The sequence below is a fragment of the Neolamprologus multifasciatus genome, chromosome 6, assembly GCF_963576455.1.
Source record: "Neolamprologus multifasciatus chromosome 6, fNeoMul1.2, whole genome shotgun sequence".
NCBI classification, from domain to species: Eukaryota; Metazoa; Chordata; class Actinopteri; order Cichliformes; family Cichlidae; genus Neolamprologus; species Neolamprologus multifasciatus.
The window spans coordinates 20504967-20520621 of NC_140444.1; the positions used below are offsets into that span (position 1 = coordinate 20504967).

Sequence of the window (15655 nt, forward strand, 5' to 3'; positions counted from 1 at the left end):
CTACCAAAATTACTCCAGGAACACATCCACGACTCATCCAAGAAGTCACAGAAGAACCCAGAACAACATCTGAAGAACTGCAGACCACACTTTGGAAACGTCCAAGAAGACCACTGTTGACCAAAAACAACACAGAGACTCACCTCTGCCCTAAATCAGCTTTATGATCTCCAAGACTTCTCGGAAAATATTTTGTGGACCCACAAAACACAAGTAGAACTTTTTCAAAGGTTTGCATCCCATTACACGTGCATAAAACTAACACAGCATTTGATAAGAAGAACATCACACCAACAGTCAATCATGGTGGCAGTAGTGTGATGGTCTGGGGCCGCATTGCTGCTTCAGGACCTGGACGTCTTGTTGTAACTGATGGAACCATGAATTCTGCCCTCTACCAGAAAGTGCTGAAGGAGACCCATCAGTTCCTGCTCTGAAGATTATGCAACAGGACAATGATCGAAAGCAAGTCCACCTCTGAGAAAACAAAAGTAGCCAAGTCAAAGTCTGGACTTAGATCATATTGAGATGCTTTAGCATGACCTGAAACAAGCTGTACAGTGTGACTGAAAGAAAACAATTCTGTAAAGAAAAGTGACTCAAACAGTGATGTTAAAGACTCATGGTCGCATTTCATAAATGTCTGATTGCAGTTCTTGATGCCAAGGGTGGCAAAGCCAGTTATTATGTGTAGGAGGCAAATACATATTCACACGGGGCAAGGTAGGTTTGGGATAGTTGCCTTTTTCTAGTAGATGAAATCATCATTTAAAAACTTGTATTTACTCGGGTTATCTTTGTCTAATATTACAATTTCTTGGGTGATCTGAAACATTTAATTGTGACAAATTATGTGACAAATGTGTTTCAGTAAGTGCCCCAAAATTGCACCATGGACGGTTAGTTACCTCGTTTAAAGGTTGGAGTAAATTGCTCTCCGCTGGAGCCTAAACCCAAAAAACAAAGTCATAGGTTTTCCTCTGTGTTATTTTCCCCCCATCTCCCCAACTGTGTGTCATCACCTCTCCCATAAATAGCAAATCTCACTTTTCTACACTGCTAGAAAGCTAGTTTTCTTCTTTTTTTTAAGTTGGAAGAATAAAAAACAAAACAAAACCTGGTTTGCAGCTCAGTCCCGACTGTCTGCTGTTTTACAGACTTCCATTTTATAGTCATGGTCAATGGAAAAACTGCTTTCTGTGCCACAGGAGACTCATTTGTGGCAATGCTGAGAGTGGCCACTGAGAAAAATTTTGTGCTAGAGCCGAGCACCAGTTTTTCTCAGTAAATGCTACAAAATGTACTTTTACTTTACTTATTTTTTGTGAAGCTGGCCTCTGTCACAAGTAATCATATTAAGTTAAAAGGTCATTTAACTGCAAACCACATTGTTTCTCTAACTGCTAGATTAATCTTTAAACACACACATGAGAAGGATTTCCTGAAATGAAACCCACCCCAAGAGGAGCTGTGCGCCTATGAACATTTAAATATGTTGCATAACTCGATCTCTTAATAACTACCCGGACTGTTTCAGAGTTGCAACCCATTTATTGGAAAAGGAAGAACATCTCACCATGACCTTGGGCTACCGTGGATAATTTTACACTCCTCTCCGACTCACTACGTCACCTGCCATGACTGATCTAGCTTGTTTTACCGTGGCGGTCTAATGTTTGAATTTACAAGTGATGCTTGGACACTGAGGTAGAGAGACCATATCCTGCAGCCTTCCTAATCTCAACACAAGTAGCAAGATTTCGTGTCAGCCTTCATCAGATCTAATTGAACAAGCGGCTGGCAGAGAGAAGAAGAAAGACAACTGATACGTGTGCACATCAGACATAAGCACAGTTGAATGCAAAGCAAATCGCACTGTACTCTGTACTGTACACTGTAATGTCACTGCTTTGTGGTTTTTTGAGAGCCTTTTCACTTCGATGCTGATGCATGCTAATGTGAAGCTTCTTCTCACATGTGTACACGCGTCATGCTTACAAAGCAGTGTGCTGCTCAGTGGGCCACATGAAGGCAGACAAAATGAAATGAACCATTAATGGGCTTGTTCTGACGGATGAATTCAGAGCCTGAGTTGTATGCGAACTAATCATTTCTGGATGAAAAAATCTAATTAATATGTTGACCTTGCTATGTGAACATGCCTTTTTGTGGTTGCAGGATCCTCTGCATGGTAAACAGTGGTGCAGCTCTGCTGGCGCTATTGAGTTTTTGTTTTTTATGCAATGACTATTTTACAACTTAAAAGCGTTGTATAAATCACTAGTGCCTTAATGTTTTAAGTAGAGCCCACATTTAGTAATATACAGTGGGGCAAAAAAGTATTTAGTCAGCCACCGATTGTGCAAGTTCCCCCACTTAAAATGATGACAGAGGTCAGTAATTTGCACCAGAGGTACACTTCAACTGTGAGAGACAGAATGTGAAAAAAAAATCCATGAATTCACATGGTAGGATTTGTAAAGAATTTATTCGTAAATCAGGGTGGAAAATAAGTATTTGGTCACCTCAAACAAGGAAAATCCCTGGCTCTCACAGACCTGTAACGTCTTCTGTAAGAAGCTTTTCTGTCCCCCACTCGTTACCTGTATGAATGGCACCTGTTTGACCTCATCATCTGTATAAAAGACACCTGTCCACAGCCTCAACCAGTCAGACTCCAAACTCCGCCATGGCCAAGACCAAAGAGCTTTCGAAGGACACCAGGAAAAGAATTGTAGACCTGCACCAGACTGGGAAGAGTGAATCTACAATAGGCAAGCAGCTTGGTGTGAAAAAATCAACTGTGGGAGCAATCATCAGAAAATGGAAGACATACAAGACCACTGATAATCTCCCTCGATCTGGGGCTCCACGCAAGATCTCATCCCGTGGGGTCAAAATGATCATGAGAACGGTGAGCAAAGATCCCAGAACCACACGGGGGGACCTGGTGAATGACCTGCAGAGAGCTGGGACCAAAGTAACAAAGGTCACCATCAGTAACACACTACAACGGCAGGGAATCAAATCCCCCAGTGCCAGACGTGTTCCGCTGCTGAAGCCAGTGCATGTCCAGGCCCGTCTGAAGTTTGCCAGAGAGCATATGGATGATACAGCAGAGGATTGGGAGAATGTCATGTGGTCAGATGAAACCAAAGTAGAACTTTTTGGTATAAACTCAACTCGTCATGTTTGGAGGAAGAAGAATACTGAGTTGCATCCCAAGAACACCATACCTACTGTGAAGCATGGGGGTGGAAACATCATGCTATGGGGCTGTTTTTCTGCCAAGGGGACAGGACGACTGATCCGTGTTAAGGACAGAATGAATGGGGCCAAGTATCGTGAGATTTTGAGCCAAAACCTCCTTCCATCAGTGAGAACCTTGAAGATGAAACGAGGCTGGGTCTTCCAACATGACAATGATCCAAAACACACCGCCCGGGCAACAAAGGAGTGGCTCCGTAAGAAGCATTTGAAAGTCCTGGAGTGGCCTAGCCAGTCTCCAGACCTCAACCCCATAGAAAATCTGTGGCGGGAGTTGAAAGTCCGTGTTGCTCGGCGACAGCCCCAAAACATCACTGCTCTTGAGAAGATCTGCATGGAGGAATGGGCCAAAATACCAGCTACTGTGTGTGCAAACCTGGTAAAGACCTATAGTAAACGTTTGACCTCTGTTATTGCCAACAAAGGTTATGTTACAAAGTATTGAGTTGTATTTTTGTTATTGACCAAATACTTATTTTCCACCCTGATTTACGAATAAATTCTTTATAAATCCTACCATGTGAATTCATGGATTTTTTTTTCACATTCTGTCTCTCACAGTTGAAGTGTACCTCTGGTGCAAATTACTGACCTCTGTCATCATTTTAAGTGGGGGAACTTGCACAATCGGTGGCTGACTAAATACTTTTTTGCCCCACTGTAACTGGTGCAATTGCATCTTGACATTGCATTTATATTACAAATCTTGCTGGCAGTTTTACACAGTGAATAATCATTTGAACGCCCGCCATGCGGCGCAGCTTCCAAATAAACAACGGGCGCCTTTTCCTGATGCTATTGTGCACTTGAACGGGATGACCTTGTGTGATTTATGAATTAGACTGGCTGAGTGCCAACATGCATTAGGAAGAAAAATATTGCACTTCTCTTTGCATTTCATTACCGGTGCTGCTCAGATTTCCCTTTTTATCTCTCACTTTTCGAGCATTTAAAAAAATGAACAACTCAAGGTTGAAGAACGGTTTGCCTTCATAAAAGTAGCAGTAGAGTAATGAAAACAGACAGTTGATTAAAAGCAAGGGTGAAACTTTAAACTGTAATAGCTCACAAGCAAGGGTGGCATGGGTTCTGGGGTGAAGTATTTTTTATACTTGTAGGTAGGGCTGTTCGATATAACGATATATATCGGATGACGATATAAAAACATCTATCGTTTCATTTTAAGCTATCGTTTGTTTCGTGGTGTCGCAAAATAAACTGTTTACAGCAATATTTTTTCATTGTTTTGACGGTCACTGTAGTGGCTATATTAATTTCTTAAAGTTCTCTCTTTCTCTTATATTTTATATAACCACACTATGGACAGACAAACTGAATCACGTGAAAGAGCAGATTATTTACGGATGAGAAGTAAAAAAGAGCCGCCAGGTGCTAATAAATAAACCTTAGTTTATTTTTAGAACAGGCTTTTCCCCGCAGCACGCTGTTTAATAAATACTCACAAAGAAAACGGCGGCCTTTACAACTTATGTCTAAAAATGTATAGTTTCATGCATCGTTAAAACACTCGACACCAGCTACATGACTCGCAGCTGGAAACACTTCCCGCAAGACGAGCTGCCCGAGATTCACAGAATTTACAGAAAATGTTACATTTTTGTGATTTATATCTTATCGGGATGATAGAATTCTTGTATTGGGATATGAGATTTTGGTCATATTGCACAGCCCTACTTGTAGAATATGGAACTAATTAAAAGCAACTGAAATTCAACAGTGTCTCTCTTCTGTATGATATGCAGCATTTTTTCTCTACCCCTTAAAAGCTGATGAGGAGTAATGCTTGAAGCTCTTTTTTTCTGAACTGAGCAGTTTCTGTTATAATTCAGGCCTGCTTATAGAACAAAATGACTGAGTGTGCAGCAGAAATTAGTGAGGGTGGTCTGTGCCTATGTAGCTACGCCTGGAAAGTCTTGAAAAGATAGTGTGTTGTACAGCTCGCTCCATGCCCTTTCATTTAATGATGGTTTCTTGAATTTTTTATGTCTACTTTGACCTTGAGTACTAACAAGGAAAGCAAGGGTCAAATGCTAAGACATCCAGCCCCTTATGCCCCCCAAGCCCCAGTATATTATTGTGAAGTTTGAAGATGATCCATAAAAAATTGTGGGAGGCAAGAAATATTCAAGTGAATAATTTTTGTACTGAGCCTTACCAATCCCAAGTCAAAGTATTGAAACACAAGCCCACAGCAAATCAGCCAACATTTGTTCTGTACGTAATCAAAGTTTTTAGAAGCTGTCATCTCAGTCTTGTTTCTTTGAACTTAGAGATATCCTTGGGCGTCTGGTGTCTTTTTGCTAAGCAGCATTTCCATATGTCAGTCTCCATTGCTCTGTAAGATGACTGAGTTAGCATGTTTGTTGCTTTTTCCCCCCGTGGACAATGCTTCTGCAGTAGAGTTGCACACTGCAACCCTCGAGTCAAAACACTGTGCCGCAACCATCTCGCTAAGGACACATCATCTCAGTGCATCTACAGGATGATTAATGACATTTCAGTGTGATCTTTTAATATCTAAGCTCTTTTTTATGCAAATTCAAATCAGCACATGTTTGCAAATGTGCTAATTAAAACACTCTCTCAAGGGCTAAGGCATGTGATATGTGACTATTAAGTTGTTTTGTTTTTTTCAAGGGCTTACATATTGTAGTGTGTGATGGATTCTTGCAAAACTGCCAAACCACAAAGCCCATCCTTTTAAGTCTGCATTTCTTGCCTACGGATATGTATTCCAAGTAATTTCCAAGTTATCATGTCTTTTCATTAAAACTGCCTGTGTGTAGCCAAACATATAACATTATATTACTATTTTAAGCCATCAGCACACCTAAATTTCACTGTCATCTATTATTCTTAATGACTAGGTGGAGACTTTGTTCCTAGCTTCTAGCTTTGCCTCACTCTGAAAATATGGAAATGTTAGAGGGAAAAAAAGGAGAAAAAGAGATCACCCTGAGCAATTGTCAAAACAAGGCAGAGAATACTGAATGTTTCACACGCGGCTATATGCAAATTATATATCTTGTCTCAAGTGTGTGTGTGTGTGTGCACATGTGTAGTTTTGCTTAAACGTACCTGTGTTTCTTTGTGACAGTGCAAAGTTTCTGCAGCTCACTGTTATGTTATGGCTGTGCATGGGTGTATATTCACACAATGCTGGGTCTCCCTCAAGATGCCGTGTTTGTGTATGCACGCGCGCGTTCACTAGCGTGTCATTTTGCAAATTAGCAAGACATGTTGCTGGGTTAAATCCCATTAGAGTTTACTGTCGGCATGCAGCAGCAGTGCTGACATGATATGCATGTTATTCTAATTTAGTAGTCAAAAAGAGATGATCACTGGGATGATTCTCAGGAGAATTCACAGTTTTAAAGCCAGCCTGATTTCACATCCCCCATTCTGATACTGTTGTAATCATTTCTACTGTTGTTTTCTTTCCTCTGCTGTGCAGGAGAGGCAGCTGATGCCACTGGAGATAGATGGTAAGATGTTGTTGAAGGTGTAATTGCAACGCAAGCACATGATAAAGTAAAAGATAAATTACTAGTCAATACACACACCAGAGTATGTAACTCTAGGCAAGATGGCAATACTTCTACGAGAGGCACCACCTTACTATACAAAATTCCGTGAATCTTCAAAGTGTTCACATCCCACGGTGTCAAATATTCCCTTTCTAACTGTAGATAATTTATCGGAATTTCAGGAGTGGGACTACATCTCTACCCATGCCCCTTGCGGTTCTCTATCTATATGTGACACCCAAAAATCCCCAAAATATTTTTCTATTATGGATTTAGGCTTAACTTAGCCCACTATTATTCAACTCGTGCATATCTAAACGTCAAAAAATTTTGGCACAAGGATGTCAGTTTCGCTGTTTTCTATCTCTGTTTTTTGCAAAGTGCAGAAGCAAAATTTTGGCCCCCGGGATGTCAGATTCTTTCTTCTCTATCCCGCCTTCGCAAAATGCAGCAGGAAGCTTTTCCCCCACTGGGATGCCAGTTTTCTTCTCAAATACTGGTCATTTGCAAACGCAGCAGTAAACATTCCTTACACCAGGATTTGGCTGTTTCTCAGTTACTGTTTCCTTCTTTGCAGACCTTTCTGACACCAGGTGCTGTTTTCTCTGCCATCTGTCCATCAATCGCAAAATGCAGAAACAATGAACATTACTGGCACCGGGTTGCCAGTTTCTTGCTCCACTATCTCTCCTTTCCAAAAAACAGTGCAAATAGTACTGAGATAGCATTCTTTTTACAGCACCGGGATGCTATTTCTACCCCATTGTTTCCTCCTTTGCAAAATGGAGCTGCAAACCTCTTGGCACTGCCAGTTTGTTTCTACACTACCCCTTTTCTGTAAAGTTCAACACCTAACCTTCATGGCACGAGGGTGCCAGGGCAGCTTTGATTAACACGTGACCAGGTTTTACACCTCAAGCCCCTTCTTTACAACCAAATGATGTTCATTCCTCCCTGGACACAGCAATTTTTCCTCCCAATCTGCTGGTTCCAAGCATTCCTACCAGTTGTATTTTTGCAACAGTGTTTGATCTTTGTAATGCACAGTCATTTTTGCTTCCGGGGGATGCCTTCTTTGGGGATCTGCCCAGCATGGGAAGCACCACCAGTCCCCTCGGAGGCCTTCCCCAAACCGCAGCCTCAATTTACATTCAAGCCATCTGCCATTAAATACTAGACATGCTGTCAAACCTAAAATGAGAATGTTATCCCAGCTAGTAAAAAGATACAGTGTCCGTGTTATGGTGCTGGGGCTGCTGCAGCTTCAGGCACCGAGTCGACCTCTAAAAAATGCACATTTTCGAGATTGAACTGGTGGTGAAGTATATCACAATTTTGTCAGGTTTAGCAAAAGATCGTGGTTTGGGCTTAAATATTATTTTTTACAAGATTCATGCTGAAAAATGATGGTTTCTCTGTGCTATAAATCTGATGTCATGTGCTTCCTTTTTAAACATCCATATGTGACAACCTGGGAGTGAGAGATGTGTTTCAACATTGCTTAAATTCTGTGTCACCACACTGACACCAAAGGGGAAGACTATTATTTAGCATGTATTCCAAGTTTGGGCTACACCTCAGAATACATTTATTTATTTATGTTTTATAGTTTTTTTTACTTCAGATGTGCTGCCCTTTGTTCAGTAATCCCTGCTGGAAACAGGCAACAAATGATCAATTCTTTGTACCAAAGTCGTACACATTTAACCTACATTAAGAGCTAGTTTCCCAGACAGTGATCTAGTCAGCAGGCTCTACATTAAACAGTGCGAAACTAGACCTACCTGCATGTTGGAAAAATTAAGCCAGTGTACAAGTGCCTTAAACCTGCATTCTATCTGAAGGCCAGCAGATGTCGATAACAAGTGGCAAAAAATCCTATAGAAGCCTAAAGGAAAATGACTCTCTGTCCTGACCTCTGTAAACACTTTACAGAATAGTTTCAGTCAATAGACTCAGTCACTCATTCTGGGTCGTACTTTCTATTTTGGCTGGAGGATTCTGTGGTATGAAAGCACACACTCCACAGACTCTCTTTCCTTGATGGAAGATCTGTCTGTGGGATTGAGGAGATCCTCAAAATATGATTTTCACCATTAGTTCATCAGTGTTATATTCCCACCATATTGCCAGAATCTCCTTGAAAGTGCAATAACTTTGCATTTTGTACAATAACTCATTGTACAAAATGCAACATTTGTCTCCAGAATCATAGACACGTACCTTTAAACACACACCTATCACACACTAAAGCTCAGACTTCTGCTTGTATCTGCACACTGTGTGTGTGTGCATGCACACGTTACGGTTTGCTGCAATCGATGGAATTTGTTTATGTGTCTGTCAGAGCTTCAGGAGGCCTTTAAGGAATTTGACTATGATGCGGATGGCTTCATCCATTACAAAGACATCGCAGACTGCATGAGGACCATGGGCTACATGCCTACAGAGATGGAGCTCATTGAGATCATCCAGCAAATCAAGATGAAATGTAAGTATTTATCTGGCAGTGTGCATCTATAAGGACCCATTTCTCCCTAAGAGGCTAAAGCACGCATGCATAATTGATGGATCTTTCAGTAGAGTGCAGGTGTGAATGTGTGAGTCGTGTGTCTGCACAAACCCACGTGCTTGTGTTCTTTCCTGTGAGTCCTTGAGGACCTCATGTTTGCCTTTGGAGTTGGGGACATTCAAGACGTTTTAGCAAGCTGATTAATGGTCCTCACGCTGCAGGTGCTGGGGCTGTACGAGTGTTAGTCTACATGTAGAAGTGTGTGTTTACACTTAATCTTTCTCCCGCTGCCCTTAATGTTGTTTGCCTCTGCCTTCTTTTCTTCTTTTCTGAACGATCGAGAAGCAGATATGTGTGTGGTAAGTGTTGAAAGTTTAAGGTGAATCATCTTTGCAGCTAGAATTTTGCCATAGCCTGGAGTGAAGCGAACTGTAACACCTACCCGATGTCAAAACAACTTTGTTCAGAAAATGTAAAGGGTTCTATTAAGACTATACGCAAAATTCAGTGGACGGCCAGGATTTTTCACACAGATCATGCTACTATCTGCAATTAATAGGATTATCATAATATTTACTATTGTATGCGTTGAAGCCCAATATCAGCACACCTGCACATCATGAGAACTCTTGTTTTCATGTTTGTGCATGGCATTATTTGAGCAGATTATATTTCTCCATAAATAAGAAGCATCATAATTATTCTCCTATAAATAGAACATCATATTAATATGCAATAACACAACATAATATGTATAACAATTCAATTAATTGCATTCACTTTGATGATGTGTGTTTTTCTTGAGATTTAATTGGCTCCCACTGAATGCATGTGAAAGGCAAGAAAAAAGATGCCGTGAGGAAGGAAACGTTAATCCTCTAAACCATGATCTGAGGTAACATTCATTTCTGATGCCAACAATATAGCTCGACCAAGTTTAAGTTAGTTTTTAGAGCTGTGGGGTGACTCCTGGTAGAGTATGCTTCATGTTTTATGCACTGTACAATAATACCAAGCAGCAAACTGATAAAATGCACAAGAACCACTTACTCTGAACAATAACAACCCACATGAAAGTATCCGTCTTATCTTACCTTCACCTTTGCCTGCACAAGTGACCAAACAAACAGTTCAATCTTTACTAGGAAAAGTGAAGTGCTAATGTCAGATCAGCTACAGATCATTAAAGGACACACATTTACCAGCAAATGTCATTTCGGTCCATTAAAATACCACCATGCTCCTTGCTCTTTCTTTCTTTTTCCCCTGTTGATGTTCACAACCGAAGCTCAGCCTTCCAGCTGCTGTCAAACAAACGCAGACACCAAAACAATGAGAAAAAATGCGTTACATATTTCCACAGAGACACAGTTTTCTTGCTTTTATTGTTAAAAAAAACATATTATGTAAGTGTTTTTATTGCAAAATTGGATGACTCAATATCATTACGGCAGAAAACTTTGATATTTCCTTTCTGTATTTGTATGTAGCTGCTTTAAAAATAGTCTTGCCTCTGTAATTATTTTAAAATACTAGTGTGACTCAGTGCAGAGCAACCAGAAAAATATGAATGAATGAATGAATGAATGAAAAGATGCACCATATGGACAAAAGTATTAGCCCACACCTCTTAATCTTTGAATTCAGGTGTTTCCAGTCCACGCAGTCTCTCTTTACAAACATTTGTGAAAGAATGGGTTTCTTTTACTGAGCAGTAAAGTAACCGGATGTCATCTCTGTAAGCAGGCATAGTGAATTTCCTAAATACCCCACAATCAACTGGAAGTGGAAGCTATTTCAAGACCATGTGGCAGTAGCAGACCATGTAAAGTTACACAGCCATGTCCTTGGATAGTGTGTAAAAGCCGGCAACGCTCTGCTGACTCAATTACTACAGAGCTCCAAACCTCCTCTGTCATTAAGATCAGCACAAAGACTGTGTGCCATGAGCTTCATGACATGGTTTCCATGGCCTAGCAGCTCCTGTAGATGTAATATGTGGGTGGGCCATTACTTTTGTCCTAATCGATAATAAGAATAATACTGACTGTGAGTCAGTAACAACTTCACCACACCTGATCCAATAAAGCTGGGGTTTTTTTCAGCTGTGATCCTCGGGGACCAGAGTGCAGCTGGCTTCCTCTCCTATACCAGATAGTACATTACGTTCAGCTGGTGTCCCCAGTGTAAATAATATCCAGATTAGATTCTTAGAATGACACCAACAAGGATATTGCTGTGGCAACGTTAACCTCGCTCTCATGAATATCTCCATCTAATGTGCACCCCTGCAAAAAGTGAACTAAAACTCGTGCAACAAATACAGCTAAACATGTAAAGGGGAAAAAAAGCCTCACGCTTTAATCACTAAAGTCACAAGGTGTAAAACTGCAGCCATGAAAATGACTCACATGTGAAGCTTTGCACATCCATATATAACAAGAACCAGAAAATAGATAAAGTGATGCCTCACACAGTGTAGAGAAACATTTTCCATCTGTCGCTAAAAGGAAAACCTTAAGAGAAATATTGAGCACGCCAGGCCTTTAGAGGTGGCAGCTGTGTGTTATATTTTATGCCGAGTCTCATACTCTGTGTTGAGTGTGGCTTTGGTGTGATCACTAAGGTGCTGTCAGCTTTTAGATATTCTAAGCTCGTCCTCTGTAGTGTAATCCCTCTAGATTGATTATGAAATTCATCCACTTTTTTTTTCGAGAACAACTATTACGCTATCAATTAAAAATAATCGTAATCTCCTAAGGCTTTTGGTGGAGTTTCCTCAGCCCTGTGATCTCAGACTGACCCAGTTAAGGCTCAGAAATTCTTCAAGGCTGTGTCAGGAATCCCCCAGACAGCTGCTTCACAAGGGTAAAGCCAGTCAGTCAAAAAAACATACTTTACCTTGAGGCAAGCATGAAAATCCTTTACCAACCCGAAAATCAGAAAATTAATTGCTAAAAGTAGGTTTTATGTAAAAATCCAGCTCCTGCTATTGTGGTAGGCAGCAGTTTTATCCATTAGCCTCATGATTCAGCATCATTTAGAGTGTTTCCCATCCGGTCAGTTTGTTGTGATTCTCTCTCTCAGCAGACTCAGAGTACTGATTAAATTTTTGAACCACAAAATGACCACGTGGCTTTATTGAAAGAGCCTTTTCCGTCCAACAAGATCCAGATAATGAAAGAAGGCAAAGCCTACTGGTCCACACTATCAAATAAGCCTGTCTTTTGTCGAACTAATAACACGAGTCATCCTACTGTATCAGTCTGTTTTGATATTTACCATGGAGAGCAATCAAACTGGCTGAGGAAGTCAACAGAGTGAGCACACGAGGCTGAACGCACAGCAGCATCCATGCACCGAGGATGTTCGTAAAAATTTTCATAACTTAAATTACGTTAGGCCAGCTATACACTTCTGTAAATATTGTGGTCTCTGGGAAAAATACATTGGACAGCTACAGCTTTGTATCCAGGTCTCGTAAAACAGCCATGCTATCAAGTAAAAATGTCTGCGGTTTTGGATTGGTTGATAGTGTGGGTCTCAGCTGTTCCGTATCAATATACCTTAATAAGGAAAGATCATTTGAGGAAATAAAAATGAACATGATTTATTGAGATACAGAATTTAAATAAAACCTACCTGGTGATTAGACTCAGGTGAATGGTCACAGTCAGAAATGATAGATATAAGACAGGATTCCTTGAAGTCTAAAGGTGGTGAAGATGATGATGGAGGCTTGGATGGGGCGGGTAGCACGAATGCAAGTCTGAAAGGCAGAATGACAGAAGAGCAATGAGATTTAAAGCACACAGAATGGAGGCTGATTGGCTCGGAGAGGATGGGCAAGAAAATGGTTGGACTAGAGTAATTATGCCACCACTGAGTTTGACAGCGTGAGAAAATGGAGGTGATGTAAAGAATAGAACAGCAACCCGAACAGCCAGGAAAGCTGGAAGATGAGCGAAAACAGATCTTCCTTTGACCAGTCTAAGGAGCTTGGAAAGAAAAGCGTCTGGACTTCTTTAAGTTGCTTGAAGACGTTTCACCTCTCATCCTGAGAAGCTTCTTCAGCTCTAGGGTCAAATGGTGGAGAGTCCCAGATTTAAACCTAGTGGGAGTATCCCCCCAAAGAGGGACAAAAGGACTCCCTGATGATCCTCTACCTAATCACATGAGCCAAGGTGTGAAAACGGGTGTGGTTCACAATCAGGGATCTCAAAACAGGATTATAGATGGCAGACAGTTGGTGTCGTAAACCACCACCTCTGTTCAAAGATGGTCGCTCACAGTGGACATAAATGGCTTCTTTCACTCCTCTTTCAAACCATCTGTCCTCTCTGGCCAAAATGTGAACATTGGCATCCTCGAAAGAGTGTCCTTTGTCCTTTAGATGCAGATGGACTGCTGAGTCTTGTCCTGTGGAGGTGGCTCTTCTATGTTGTGCCATACGCTTGTGAAGTGGCTGTTTGGTCTCTCCAATGTAGAGGTCTGGGCCTTCCTTGCTACACTGTACAGCATACACCACATTGTTAAGTTTGTGTTTAGGAGTTTTGTCTTTCGGGTGAACCAGTTTTTGTCCGAGTGTGTTGCTGGGTCTGAAATGCACTGGGATGTCGTGCTTGGAGAGAACACTCCACCATTTGACCCTAGAACTGAAGAAGCTTCTCGGGTGAGAGGTGAAACGTCTTCAAGCAACCTAAAGAAGTCCAGACGCTTTTCTTTGCAAGCTCCTTAGACCACAATGACCTGGATGACTGAGAACCTTCACAGACATATTCCTTTGACCAGCATTTTAACTTTAATCTCATTTCTCTAAGCTCAAGCAGTCTTGCTTCTTTTATCTAAGAAATACTGAAAAAGGTCAAACTAATACTATTGGCTAATAACTTGGAACTCTTGGTAAATTCTATTAGAAAATTTCCTCCTGTCTCTTTTAATGTAATTCAGTCTTTACCTGCATTCCCAAGTCCTTCTTTGTCTGTCTTCAACTGGTCCAAAATGCAGGAGCAAAGCCCCAAACAAAAACTAGCCAGCACTGATCCCTTTCAGTTCAGTATTTTCAACCCAGAATCCTCGCATACAAGGTCTTGATTAATCAGGCCCCATCTTATCTTAAAGATCTCGTAATACCATATCACCCTAGTGAGCGCTTTGCTCTCAGACTGCAGGCTTACTTGTGGTTCCTTGGATATTTAAAAATAGAATGGGAGGCAGACCCCTCAGGCCCGTTTTCTGTGGAAACAGCTCCCAGTTTGGATATGGGAGACAGACATGCTTCTTATGTTTAAGATTCGATTTAAAACTTTACTTTTTAATAAAGCATATAGTTAGGGGTGGATCCGGTGACCCTGAACCCTTGTTCTTGTGCCTTTTGCTCTGTCTTCCTCCCCTCTTGGCTCTGTTGGAGGTTTCTTTCTGTTAAAAGGGAGTTTTTCCTTCCTACTGTTGCCAAAGCGCTTACTCATAGGGGGTTGTTGGTTATTGTTTGTCTCCAATATTGTCGGGTCTTTACTTAACAGTGCAACAGCTTGAGGAAACTATTGTTGTGATGTGGCGCTTTGTGAATAAAACTAAATTGAATTGTGTTCATTTTAAATTTTTATGACATGATTTTACATATGAAGGGCTCCATGCGCAGGCTCCTGTGTACAAAGCAGACCTGTCCCTGATCGTCTGATCATCTGACTCAGTTCAGTTCAGCGGTCTTATTTTAAATCCAGTTTCACGCTTTTGAGGTTGCACCACCTAAACTGTAACACATGCTCCCTCAACCTGTCAGGTCAGTTAAATGTTTAATAAAATAAAATCTTTTTTTCAGACATTTGTGGGAAAACTTTTTTTTATAGAACATATAGCTCTTTTATAGGTTATTTCTCCTCCCATTATTTCTGGCTATAGTTCTTATCTAATGGAAGTGTGGTTGTACAAATGAAGGCAAGACTGAGATAATATATACATGCACAGAGGATATTGAGGTAACAGGCAACAGATGTGGAGATGGCTGAAAATTAATCATAGACTAATGAGACACGGGGAGCAAAACTGAGCATAACGCACACGAGACACAGGCTACCAAAACAAAACAGGACGGAACAGAACATGGGCTGGACTCTGACACAGACACGTAAACAAATACAGAGAGAACAGACTCAGGGACAAGAGACAGGACTGGCACTGAGACCTGGACAAAGACACGCAAGCTTTTTGCAGACAGAAGACAAAAACCCAGACCTCAGACAGATGGCAAAACTGAGAGGAGACTGGAACAGACTGAACAAAAAAGGGAACAAACCAGGAAGTGTGACTAGATAGACTATATAGAGCC

General features: G+C 41.1%; 1 protein-coding gene across 4 annotated transcripts in view; it reads left to right on the top strand.

Moving 5' to 3' along the window:
- cabp4 (calcium binding protein 4) overlaps window positions 1-15655 on the top strand; it is a 34348-nt gene that overhangs the window by 9120 nt on the left and 9573 nt on the right. For all 4 annotated transcript variants that reach the window (XR_014874373.1, XM_085161667.1, XM_085161665.1 and 1 more), the window contains 2 exons: window positions 6743-6773; window positions 9163-9306. Coding sequence is in view for 3 of the 4 variants with exons in the window: in XM_085161667.1 (XP_085017793.1) it covers window positions 6743-6773; window positions 9163-9306 (175 nt within the window). In the remaining variant the exon portion in view is untranslated. The remainder of the gene's footprint in view (window positions 1-6742; window positions 6774-9162; window positions 9307-15655) is intronic.